Genomic DNA, 13,217 nt, shown 5'->3' with positions numbered 1-13,217 from the left:
TATGCGTGGGATTAGGAGAGGATTTTAAACAGACTCCTGCTGAAAAAAGCTCCTCTTCTCCTCAACCCTAACATCCCCCCTCTCTTCCTGGCTGCCGATGTCACGCCACTCTGAGATCACGGCTGATTGTTGTTTTTACCGTGAGGTCAAGGGAAAGGTTAAGAACCTGATCCCCCTCACCAGATAACAAGCCGGCTCTGGGCACTGTCATTTCTGAGTAACATTCCAGAATATATGACTAATTCTCTTGCTCGGCGGAGCTCAAGATCTGGTTATGATTATAGGAACAGCAGGTGACTTAAGGCCTTGAATAGACACACAGCTAGCAGGCTACTGACAGCAAGTGGTCGCAGAAACCACAATATTGTGTCTGGTGTTTCTGCCATCAAAATGCAAACAAATCTTGACTTTCAAAACGAACGGCACGTATCATATTTTTGACAGCTCTGCCAAAAATATTTAGATTGGTCTGATTTGTCATGTTCCTGTCATGTCCCACTTGTTATTGTGTACTTCTTCTCCTGCTGATACATTTTAGGATATAAAATAGGATATATGGAAGAGGAAGATGCAGGAAACTAGGGGAGATAAGGGAGAAACAAAAGGGATAGACGGGAGAACCCAACCAAACACTGTGTGAGACTGCACAAAAGAGAAATGAAGTAGGATGGAGTACTAGGAGTAGGAGAGAGGGAAACTACATGAGTGATGGAACCAGACCTGACAAACAGCAAGGCCAGCACAAGTTGCCATGGCACCAACCTCTCATGGCCGAAGCACCAAACGAGCTGCCATGACAGATCTTTGATATAACAAATTCCCTCAGGTCACCACATCTGCAAAAGCACATCTCTGTCACTCTGTTTTTATGAGACCATCTCTGCTGTGGCTGAAGGTCCACAATAACACATTCAGTGGCATTCAGATGAATCAACTGGCTTAGCAGGATGTAAGGGAGCCATGTAAAAACATCTCTGCACGTCAATACTTACGTATTGTAATATGGAGCTACAACTTGATAAGCTACTCCTATCTGAGGAGGATCTGGAGGAGTAGGTTTCTACATGCAAACTGTTTTTATCTCTCTGTGTTAATTGTCGTTACAGTATATCCCCTTCTATGGCTATAAAAACGATCATAAAAATGGGTGCTACGTTATCTTACAGACACATTCAGAATTATTTTAAGCTTTGTCAACATTTCTGTCAGTGCAGTAAATATCAGTAGGCTATCAGTATGATGTAGTAAAAATGGTATCATTAATGTTAGCTGTATTTAGCAGAGGATTTTTGCAGCGAGTGTTTCAAACAAATGCTGTGGTGTCTAGCTTTTATAGTGGATGATGTATATGATGTATTAGCCCATAAATAGGCTACAGGGTTCTATAGCTTATCAGCTCTGCAACTCAAATAGCCTAGCTAAGATGAAGTTAGACACAGTCTCGCACAGCCTGCACATTCAGAGTTAGACACAGCCTCACACAGCCCTACATAGCCAGCAGCCAACAATATCAGACAAAAGCAATTATTTTTTTAAACGTGAGCTGACTTATTTTTTAAACTTTCCATCTAGATTATAATTATAATAAATCACATTCTATGGACTGACAACTTTTAATTGTTCCTTTTATATTCGTTAGATATTGTAATACTCCTGGAATTCCTTCTATACAATGGAATGCCTGTATCCGCTCATTCAGTAACCACAGTTTCAATGGTTCAAAAGTACTGCTCTCAGATTATTGTTGCTGGGTTTGTGGTAAATAAAAGCATATGTAGCGCTTTGGGATCAATGTTTTTAGATGGGGAAAAATATAAAACCGTCACGCCATGACAAACTACCTCAAAGGTGCCTGACAAGCCTCAGGCTACATGGGGTTATAAACGCTTTGTGATAGCCATGCTAGCCTACATTAAAAGACTGTCTCTTGATCTGATAGCACTAGGTAGGTCATTCCACCACCGAGGTACCACTAATGAAAAGAGTCTTGATGGCCATCTCTTGCTCAGGAGAGAAGGCAAAGACATCAGACATTCTTCGGACGATTGTAGTCGTCCAGTTTTTCCGAGATCTCGATAAGATGTATTGTAGACAATGAATGGACACCATTAACTCATTTTCTCAATCACTTCAGCCACTACTTCATTGAAACAGCAATATTTATTTTAATTTCCTGTTGCCTTCGATGATCAAACATACCTTGTTCCAATATTTTCTTTTTATGGATATAGGTGACAATCGCATTGACCAGTGGTAGTAGCAGCAGAGGTGTTTTTGTTTTGTTTGTTTGCTATGGTTTGGCAGTGGAGAGATTGACACTGCTAGCATAACACCAGGGACATGGGAACGCAACATTGATTTGAGTTGATTGGTTCAACTTGTCAGCTTAGTGTAACTTAACAACAGTTCAGAAATTCTGGTCAATCAAAATGGTAAGATTCTTAATAGGCTAGGACCTCGGAAGTGACCACAAGAATATGGACAATTAAACAACAGACTTAGCAACCAGGTGTGACTTTTAGCCATACAATCATAATGGTCCGCCCCTTTGTTTTCCAGAGCATTGCAAGAACAAAATATGCCTTTAATACACAGAACATTTGCTGCCAATACACCCGACAAATCTGTAGGCCCACCAGTTTGTTTTTCGCATATGAGGTTTTCTTTGTCCTCCACAAACGGATATCCCAACACCTCTGATCTACACTGTAGGTTGGTTTAATGGAGCAGCTGTTTTGCCATCCAGCTGACATCCCACAGCCAGGGGGGATAACCATGGGACAGCCCCGCTGACAGATCCGTGCCACTTTATGAAGCCCTCACTTCTGTTCCTTAACTAGGCTCCGAGACTCGGCTCTCAGGACTCCATTGTCAATGCGGAACTTTATCAGCTTAATATGCTGACAGCTTCTTCACACTTAGTCTGAGTGCCCTGGGATACTGGGCCGCGGAGACCATTACCTCATACATTTCTCTGAAGTCCAGAGAAGACCGAGAAAGTATGCCATGTTTGTTTTTGTTATCATACGTGAATCAAAGTAGCATTTGTGTTCTTGGAGTCGTTGGAAACGTTTTGACGGGGGCAGATGGGAGAGATTTACTGCAGGTGTCAAGAGCCGTGTGTTACTGGGAGAGCCTGTGCTTTCCCACACCCAAAGGCCAGCCTGCTGGACTCTCACCAGGGACCACCAGCTACAGCTAGAGTCAAAGGTTGCCAGTATTTACATTTAACCATCATCTCTTCTCTGCTTGCGCCCCCGCAGTTATCCCTCATAGTATCAAGTTTGTGGGCAAGTTAACGCTACTCTCCCCGTTCACCCTTTTCCCCTCTGTAAGCGCTGTGGGCCACAGCTGGGAGGGAATCCCCTGCTTTTTCCACATGGGGACACTTGTTGACCACTTCCAGCATACCACTGCTAGTAGAAAAAGCCCCTGCTCACATTAAAATATGGCCACATTTTAATATTTCTGTTACAATTCTCCACTGTTTCATGTTGCTCCTTATATTGCTACTACCTGTTAACCTATAAACAGTGATGTCTGTCCGCTCTGCTATCAGCACTTCTCCCCAGGATGTGCTTCTGCTGAGGCAGTGCTATTCCCACACTGCTGCTCCTCTGAGGCCTGTAAAGAGGGTCTGCCCCGCCTGTGGGAGCGGAGCGCTGGAGGCCAGGCATCTCCATGGCGTCTGCTCAGCGTCTGGCGCTGCTCTCTGCAGGGGTATTGTCCTGACCAGGGGCAGACATGTATACTGCATGTGCGCTGTGTTTTACGACCACCCCCCCCATTTCTCCCTCCCCCCTTACTCCTCATCTCCTCCTCCTCCTCCTCCTCCTCCTCAGTGATGTAATGGAGGACTGAGAGGCCTGAGAAATGTGCTGATCTGCTGCAGCTGACATGTTCCCTCACTAATGCTGTGTTGTCCCCTCACTTGTATGCCTCCATCTCACCACACCACACCCCTCCTATCCCCAGAATGCCACATACTTGTCAGACCCACAGCGGTCACCTCCACCCGTATCAGATGCTGGAGAATACCCATACATGGGGGCGTGGTAGAGTGGGAAGACTTTCAGAAAGCAGGCAAATCCCCCTCTCCCACCTCTATACATTGTTAAGATTTTGGTTGTTCTTAGGGTTTTGCTGTTTCCTGTCATCACGACATGGTGTGTGCGTGGGTGGGTGTGTGCATGTGTGCATGGCTGTGTGCGTGTGTGTGTGTGCCTGTGAGAAAGAAGCAGAGAGTGAATAGGCTAAGTGATATTTTTTAGTTTGTTTGTTTTGGTGGCAGCAGGTGACTTGGCCTTGATTTTGAGGGCTCTACCGGAGCATGCTCTGTGAATAAAAGGAGTTAATTAGCTTCACAAGGTCCCTCTTTTCCCCCTCCTTGTCCTCTTTCCTCGTTCTCTCTCCCCTACATTTCACACCAGAGTCTGACAAGGACAATGCGTTTAGGCCATCAATCACACAAACCCACTGACCTCAGGTATCTGCGCCTCCTCAGCCCTCAGGAGCGTTAATTTACTGCCTCCACCTCATCTGCACTTCACCAACTTCCTCCATGTTGGAGGTCATCTCAACTTGATCACAGAGGGACCTTAACACTGCGAGATGCTAGAAGTTTCATGTTTTGTAAAGCATTGATGCACAAGAATTGAATTGAATTGAATTGAAAGCCTTTATTGTCATTGTATTTATCATACAATGAAATTTGCAGCGCTGCTCCTGTTTGTGCCATGAGGGACAACATATCACAACACAAAAGCACTCCCACTTTTTTACAATATTATCTCATGCTAGATATTTAATCTGATTTAATCTGATTTGCCAAGCCAAGATTTTAAAACCTGTTTTCAGCTATCTTTGTATGATAGATACTCTAATTAGTGGGAGGTTGTAGGAGATTATATTCCAGCAGGGTACAGGCTGTCAGTTTGTTTAGTCTAATTTTCTAAATTAATTTGTACCGTGATATTTGTAAATGTAGTGCACAAGACACTAAAACTCCTTGGCTGCAAGAACCTGAGCTGTTTACGATTTTGGGTTTCTCCTGTGCCATAATGTCAGGTGTTCAGTCTCTGGGTTTCTCCTGTGCAATAGTGTCAGGTGTTCACACCTGGTTCAGCTGGTGGCCTCCAGTGCCTCAACCACAGGCAGCACCCTCCACTGTTCTGACCCCACAGACAGAGAACCTGTCAGCCTCTCTCTCTCTCTCTCTCTCTCTGTCTTGCTCTCTCTCTCTCTCTCTCTCTCTCTCTCTCTCTCTCTCTCTCTCTCTCTCTCTCTCTCTCTCTCTCTCTCTCTTGGACTTAAAAGTGAGAGTGTAATGATGTCAGTCATCCATTGTAATCACCTCTCTCAGCATCTCAAGCGCACACTCCAACTCAGCAAGATCTCCTTAAGCCCTGTGTGCTGTGCAGTCATTTGAGAGCCTGCTAACGGCTAGTCAAACAGCTATCCAAACAACCTTCCCGAGCAGATGGACTCCTTGTGCAGTGCAGCGGGGCAGTAGGGCAGCGGGGCAGCAAGGCTTCTCCCCCTCTACACCGCCTGCAGAGCCACTGTTGTAGGGGCTTTTGAATAGACACTTATAGACCCAGTGGACTTGCTGCCTCCTGCCTTTGAATCAACCCCCACCCCACCTCCACACACACACACTCTGTTTATCAAAGTTAAATGCATATGCCCTATTCAAAGCAACCACATCTCCTGAGCATTCCACTCTGTGTTTTTGGGAAAATAATTTTGCACAATCACAGCTCACTCTGCTTCCCATCATAGCGTGGGCAGGATATCCATTCCGCCATTCAGGGCCAAACTCTGGTCTCAGGTTCCCATCCCAGCCCTGCACCACACCCTGACCCTGCTGATTTGGATACTAGATGAAAGGGAATATAGAACACTAAAATTACACTATAATGCACTACAAAAGCATGAGAAAAATGTGTAATGCCTATGGAATGCCAACTCCTGGATACTAACGGGAGTTCCTGACTTTTCTCCTTCTCTGCTACGCTTTCTTTGCCCCTCTTTCTTTCTTGTCTTTCCTGGACATTCTTTCTTTCCTGCCTACACCCCCTTTTTATTTTCCCCAAACCCAGTTGCCGTTTTTTTTTTTTTTGCCGCTTTCCCTATTAAGGGAGCCAGTGCTCTAGGCAACGGCGTGTGTCTGCATGACGGGTTTAGAGGTCCCACAGAGAGTGTGCTGGCATTTCAAGGAAACACATTTCACAGACTCACAAACTCCTCAAGACAGAGTGAGGTGGATAAGGTTTTCATGACCTGCCTATTTGAGGAAGACATAGGAAGGAGCCGCCCACTATACCTCCCTCCCTTCTGAGTCAGGATGTTCTTTGCCTAACTCGGGTCACCCCAGTGGGCCTACTGTGCCTGTCAGAGACAGAGTCGGATTGGTCTGAGTTTACTTTAACTTTGTCTAAGTTGATGAAAGCGTACTCAATAACTGGCTTAACATAGGTCTCCTGGAAATGATTTAGATTCTCCCTTCACCATCTTAATGATGCTTTAACCACTGCGGCTAACGTATCCCTAGTACACTTCTTCAGTGTTGTTTCAATGGCTATACTTGTGCAAGAGAAAGATGCCTGCCGGTCAGTTTCTCCCATTCTCCAATGAGTTGGTTATTAAATGTTCAAAGGGGCTGGAATGTCCCTTCCCTCTATTTTTAAACTCAGATTATAGGTCTGCCAATTATCTGTCAATAATCTACAAAACTCTTTAACTCAGTTGCATTGCCAATAAAAACAAGGTACCAGTAGTACTTTCCCTTATTTAAAGATTGTTTGTGATGTCAGGTCCTGCAGGAATTTGGCTCTGATGGCTTTGCTTTCCTAAACATTAGGATTGTGGGACTACATCCTGTTTATATCCTCTGTGTAAGGTCAACAGACTCATATGCCCAGCTAATCACAGCCTCTTTGTGACCGCAGTCACTTTATCAATTCGATAAATGTCAGAGATCTCACTAACACTACACTTTCAACATGTGGTTTCATCCTAAATGTTCATCCACTGACTCTTAGTATTGGGCCTGTGATGAGCACACTAAATCATTTAGCTCTGGTTTGCTGGACTATGGTTCCACAATCATACCATTCAAGCATGCTTCCTTGAAAGGATTTGGAACCTTTCGTGTTTCAAACATGTATGTAGTAGTTCCTGTAGTAGTTCCTGTAGCAGTGTCCTGTGCTTCAGTGGCCACATGCGTCTGATTTGTGTGAGTGACTCAGAGGAGTGTCTCAGGACTGTCAGAGTAAGCCCCCCTAATCAATAGAGCACAGCCTCGCTGCCACTCACCCGGCCGGCCCCAGACCATCTGCTAACCACCGCACCTCCTGCCCTGACAAGCCTGCATTCACATGCAGATCAGCAAATTGATTTGTTAAGTGACATTTTAACATCCTCACAGACAGGTTACATGAAGTCTATAACATGGTGTGGCCTGGGGAATGGGATCAAATGTGGTGTGTAAAGACTCTCCAGAAAAAAAATAGAAAGTTAGATGCTGATATAACATTTACACTACGGCTCATACGACTCCAAGGGGTCTTTGCTCTGAAGAGTCTCGCCCTAGACTCTTGTATGTTAGTAGTTTTCCTGCTGGTATAATATTTTGCCCAGCAGAATTTACAGCAGGGTTATTCTTCACCCTCACAGAAACACAGGAAGTCTAGCTGCTATTGCTGGACATGGCCATTACACAAGCAGCCAAACTAACAATTAGTCAAGTCTCCCCAGATTGGGCTTTTCCTGGTCGGAGTGGGCACTGCTTGGACCCGGTCCCAGACAGGGAGGCCCCTCCCACTTCTCCCCCTCCAACATGGCGGAGTGAGGAAGTCCAAGACGCGGCGCACTCCATCAGAGCCCGGTGTGTTTTGTTTTCACTGGAACAGAGATTGCAACCAGCTGCCAAGTGAAATTTGAAGAAAATTATATCCTCTTTTCTTGTCTGACAAGCTATTTTTAGAAGTACTTTTAATTTTGTCCTCTCAAAGCCAGATGTCCTCTTAGCAGAGCTTTCTTCTTGAAGAGTTTCAGCACAAGTAAGAGAAGCATGAAACCTCCTCACTCTCAGAAGCTAAAGCTGTATGCACTGAAGTAGAAAGGGTGAATTCTACAGAACGAACACACACACATACACACACACACATACACACACACACATACACACACACACACACACACACACACACACACACACACACACACATACACACACACATACACACACACACACACACACACACACACACACACACAAATAAGCGATGCAAAGCAAAAGGCCCCACCCCACCCCTCCCCATATCATTTGCATAAAGCCAAACTAAATTATTCATTAATTGTGGGAGCTGTCCCCGTGGAGCGCGGTGCCACAGACCACCTCATCTAATTGGCATATCAATAACCCGCTTTAGATCCTTTTAATGAGCGCTCAATTCAACTCAATTGTAGGACGGAATCTCAGTAGTACATACAACCTCCAACACCTATTGGACACACTAACCCTCCATATAATGGAGTCAGCTGTGTTATGTGTACCACTGTAAAACCAGTTCTAAACCAGTAGTGACTATAAAATGTAGCTCCAAAATCTGACTGGATTTTTGATGTGACAAACGTTCATGGTTGTGGTTAAGAAGCAGCATTTCTATCCTCTAACGCAGCTGCATTTGAATTGTAGTGTGCTGTCGTACCATTTCTCATGACTGGATTGTGAGCAGTTTCCCCTTTAGGTTAAATTACGCTGTGTGCGTTAGCAGCTCCCCTCCGCATGTAAATGTGATCCCCCTGTCTCCTCTCTCTGGGACCGGGGCCTGCCTGACAGGCTTTGAAGTGACACTGCCACGATCACTTCCTCCTCCGCAGCCTTCGGGGGGCAGAGGCGAGCGCCGGGCTCCGGAGCTGCCCCGACTCCCCTTCCCCAGGCCTCATTAACATAGAGGCGTTCCACCGTTAGGGAGGGGCGCAGGTCTTCAATAACACTGCCCCCGCTTTGTTTCGGCGCGCTGATTGACACGAGATGGCGGCGCACATTAAATGCCCATCAGGCTCGGCATTAGTTTTGGAAACCGGGGAGCGAGGGACTGCCGAAAGGTCAACGCTGCCAAATAATGAAGAGAGGTATACCCCCTCCCCCACCCCCTCCGCTTGCACTCAGTCTTTCTATCCATTTAAGAAAGAGGTGAGGGAAAAAAAAAAGCTGCTTCTCCTTCTCTCTGTGGATTTTAATAGATATGTATCCCCTAATAAAGGGGATTGCTTTTTGACACGTGGCTGTTAACATAATAACACGCAGGCAGGCAGGGAGAGGGGCGCTGGCAGACACATGTCTGGGCTGAGACGGCCTCCTGAGACACTCTGCTTCATGTTATTGTGTGTGTGATTGGGACGCCCAGCGTATTTCCCCCCTCGCTCCTGCCCGGTTTAATGTTGCCGTTTTAAGTGATGCTCCACTGTCATAAAGGACAAGAAACAAACGCGTTCATTAATGATAGTTATGAAAAACACTTTAAGCATCTCTCTTCGGCTACTCATTTAGATCCATTTCCCACGTCTCGAAACGAACCTTTCCGGGCCTTTGGGGAGAGCGAGGCGGAGAGTGGAGCCCTCTGAATGAGCCCGGTCGTAATCATCATAAACACTCCAAACTATTAGCTCTGTGCTGTGGCAAGTGATTCTCTCCAGAACTGTAACCCCAGACCCTTCGTGGCACATTTGCTCAAGTGCTCCCTTTTGGCCCTGACATTTAGCTATTTTTAGTGATATTGTGCTGCTTTTCATAAAATCATTTATGGGAGATTGCAGTGGGCCATGGAGTGGTTCCTGTGCGGGGAAATGTCACCCGTCTCTCCCCGTCTCCCCTCATGCCCCAGTAGAACGCTCTAATTAAGAGTACGGCAGAGAATTAAAGTGAAATTAGCTGTCAGAAAGGCACATTTAAATGAGTGATGTGCCAGCTCAGGCAGTAAACATTTAAATGATATAAATGGCTGTTTAAGTGCACAGCTTAATGTCTGTCAGACTATAATGTGACACAAGGCAGCAATGACAATCAAGAGTGCGTCACATTCTCATTTGGACACGTTTAGAGCCTTTGTGTCTCAACATCTTTGTGCAAATGAACACAATCGCTGCTTTTATGAGAATCCATAAACACTCAGCGTGCCGCGCCCGCTAATGAAGGGAGAAACAGCTTGTAGCTTCAGCCTCATCGGGTTCATCAGACACTACGCGCGCGGCATGTTTCCCTGCTCGTGTGTTAGAGCGAGGCGAGGTGAGTGATGGAGAAAACAAGGTCTGATGTCGAACGCGTTATTTGTGTCGAGGAATTGTCAATCTCTCTGGAAAGTCATTTGTTTTTGTTTCACTTCAATTTTTGCCTCTCCTGCAGATCTTTTTTACAGATATCAAAAGGGCAGTGCAAGTTGGGCTGTTGCCTTGGTCTCTCCTGGGTGCCGGCTTATCTGGTGTACATTGTGTTCTTTGCTTCTATGAGTACAGGACAGAGTGTGTGTCAAAGTGGAAGTGTATGTTTTCTGTGAGCTCTTTGGTGCGAGGTGTATATTCTGAGTGGGCTCATGTATGTGTCTCTCTCTGTGTGTGTGTGTGTGTGTGTGTGTGTGTGTGTGTGTGTGTGTGTGTTCTCATTGTAGGCTCTGGAGAGTGAGTTTGTGTCCTGCCAGCTGCACCACTGGATCGATCTCATCTTCGGCTACAAGCAGCAGGGCCCTGAGGCTGTGCGGGCGCTCAACGTCTTCTACTACCTGACCTACGAGGGAGCGGTCAACCTCAGCTCCATCAGTGACCCCATGCTCAGAGAGGTCCGCACTGCACCGCACCGCACCGCACCGCACCGCACCACACCACACCACACCACACCTACTACACAACCAGCAGCACCAGTGTGTGCTACATGGCACCCTTATCCGCCCCTTCTGTTTTGCTCTCTGTCTGCTTTTATACATACATTATCATACGTATTTGTCTGCAATTCAAGTTAGAAGACAAATCTGTCCTCTCCTCGACAGAGTGGGTTGTGTGACCATGCATAATTCATGGCCCTCGTTCGCAGCTTAGCCACACTGACATGGTTCCATGACTGCTGACTAACAGTCAACACTAATGCGCCCGCTGCTGCCTCTGGGAGAACAGCACTCAGGATGGCGGCGCCTCGTCCTCGTTCAGATGCAGACACATCGCCCTCACTTAAACACACCATCAGAGGCTTTCCCCCTCGTTCAGACGCAGACCCATCGCCCTCACTTAAACACACCATCAGAGGCTTTGCTCTGCTAAAGACACATCACATCACGGCGGGCTCTCCGCTGCTGTCGCACAACAAGAAGCAGGTCAAGTGATCTCTAAAGTACCTCGCAATTATGAGCAGTTGACCTGTGATAAACGGATAAACTACATATGGATTAAGACTATTCTACTTTCGTATGGGAATATCTGTAGGCGATTACACTTATTCAATTCAATTCAGTTCAATAATATAGCACCAATTCAATATAGCACCAATAATAAAGGCACTTTACAGAGCCCAGAGGGCATCCCACACTGGAGATAGTCAAGGGTAGGAGGGGACATAAAGAGACAAAGTGAGTGAGCAGAGCTAAGTTGCCTTATGTGCGTATATAAGATTATAGGTTATGGTGATGGGGAACAATGTTATCATTGTCATCAGAGTTGGCAGGCAAAGGTCCTACAGTATGGGAGAGAGCAGAAACAGATTAGTAAACAGAATATCAGTCATACACACAAAAAACAATACACTGCCTAATTATCTAAACATCAATTTATTTATACTATGGCATAAAGGAGGAGGGGGGTGACACCCTCGGGAATACAAACCCGTGTTAGGGTAAGAGTGGGAATTGCTCAGTGGGTCTTTAGTTGGACCTGAGACTGGAGCATGCTCAGTGGGTCTGCTGCTCTGCCCTTCATGCACGGCAGCTGGACTGAGGCGGGCATGGAGGAGGGACAGAGGGCTGCACATCTCCTGATTGATGGAGCCAGTCTGGGCATTCCCATCCAGATGTGCTGAGCCCTCCCCACAGCATGCAGATCCATTACTGCACTCATTCTCTCTCTCTCTCTCTCTCTCTCTCTCTCTCTCTCTCTCTCTCTCTCTCTCTCTCTCTCTCTCTCTCTCTCTCTCTCTCCCTCTCTCTCTCAGTCTATTATCCAAGCCTCTACCTAATGCCCTCTGCCTCGTGCAGCCTCTTTCACACTAAGCTGCCCCCCTCCATCAGTAAACCGATAAATTCACACTGCTCCCATCAAATCCTGGGATGATGTGCAAGCTCTGAATGAAAAGAGGGCGTCAGAGATGCCAACCTCAGCAGAGCTCTGTGAATTGGCTCTCTGCATGGCTGACGTGTCCAGATCATCACATGTGGGAGCATACCTGATGGCAGATTTGACATTGGACCCCACACCCGTATCTCACATCAATCACTGTTTGGTTTTTATTTAATGGCCATTTTAGACATAGTTCACCAGATTTCCTTTTGTATGTTTGGTGTTTTTATTTTTTATTTGTTTTAGTTATTTTGATACAGCTCTACACGGCTCTGTCCTGTGCCAGAGGCTCCCCCCCCCCCCCCCCCCCTCCTCTCCAAACGCAGACGAGAGCTGTGTGAGCTGCACTGCAGGCCGGAGAGAGAGAGAGCGAGAGAGAGAGCTTCATTAGTTGGATAAACAGACTAGTCGCAGCACTGCCAGCATGTTTGTGCGGAAGCAAGGCTGTGGCAGAGGAGGAAAACCCTTAGGTTCTGGGCTACATCACACACACACACACACACACACACACACACACACACTTCAACACACATAAAGAATTGCTTTTCGAGGACTAGAAAGGCATACATATGTACACACTATTCTCCCTCTCGGTCTCTCCCTCCCTCTCCCTCTCTCACACACACACACACACACACACACACACACACACACACACACACACACACACACACGCACAGTGGAGGAAAGGCCTGTGGCGTGTCAGACAGCCTGCCAGTATATTTGAGTGTGGCTAGGCTGTGCCAGGGCTGGACCTGCCTGCTGCTTTGCTGCTTTCTGTCACACAGAACCAGACGAGTGCAGAAGAGACAAAAGAGAAGAGAGCAGAAAAGCGCAGAGCAAAGAGGACTGGCATTCAGAGCAGTCTGGCAGCGCTGCCTTCTGATTTCTGC

At 46.5% G+C, this 13,217-nt stretch overlaps 1 protein-coding gene across 8 annotated transcripts in view; it reads left to right on the top strand.

The window, feature by feature from the left end:
- lrba (LPS responsive beige-like anchor protein) overlaps positions 1-13,217 on the top strand; it is a 193,470-nt gene that overhangs the window by 154,141 nt on the left and 26,112 nt on the right. For all 8 annotated transcript variants that reach the window (XM_031560255.2, XM_031560249.2, XM_031560251.2 and 5 more), the window contains one exon: positions 10,674-10,841. In XM_031560255.2, coding sequence (XP_031416115.1) covers positions 10,674-10,841 — 168 coding nt within the window. The remainder of the gene's footprint in view (positions 1-10,673; positions 10,842-13,217) is intronic.

This window comes from Clupea harengus, chromosome 22 (assembly GCF_900700415.2).
Source record: "Clupea harengus chromosome 22, Ch_v2.0.2, whole genome shotgun sequence".
Lineage (NCBI taxonomy): Eukaryota > Metazoa > Chordata > Actinopteri > Clupeiformes > Clupeidae > Clupea > Clupea harengus.
Note: the sequence above shows the minus strand (reverse complement) of the source record. Positions and strands in the feature narration are given on the sequence as shown.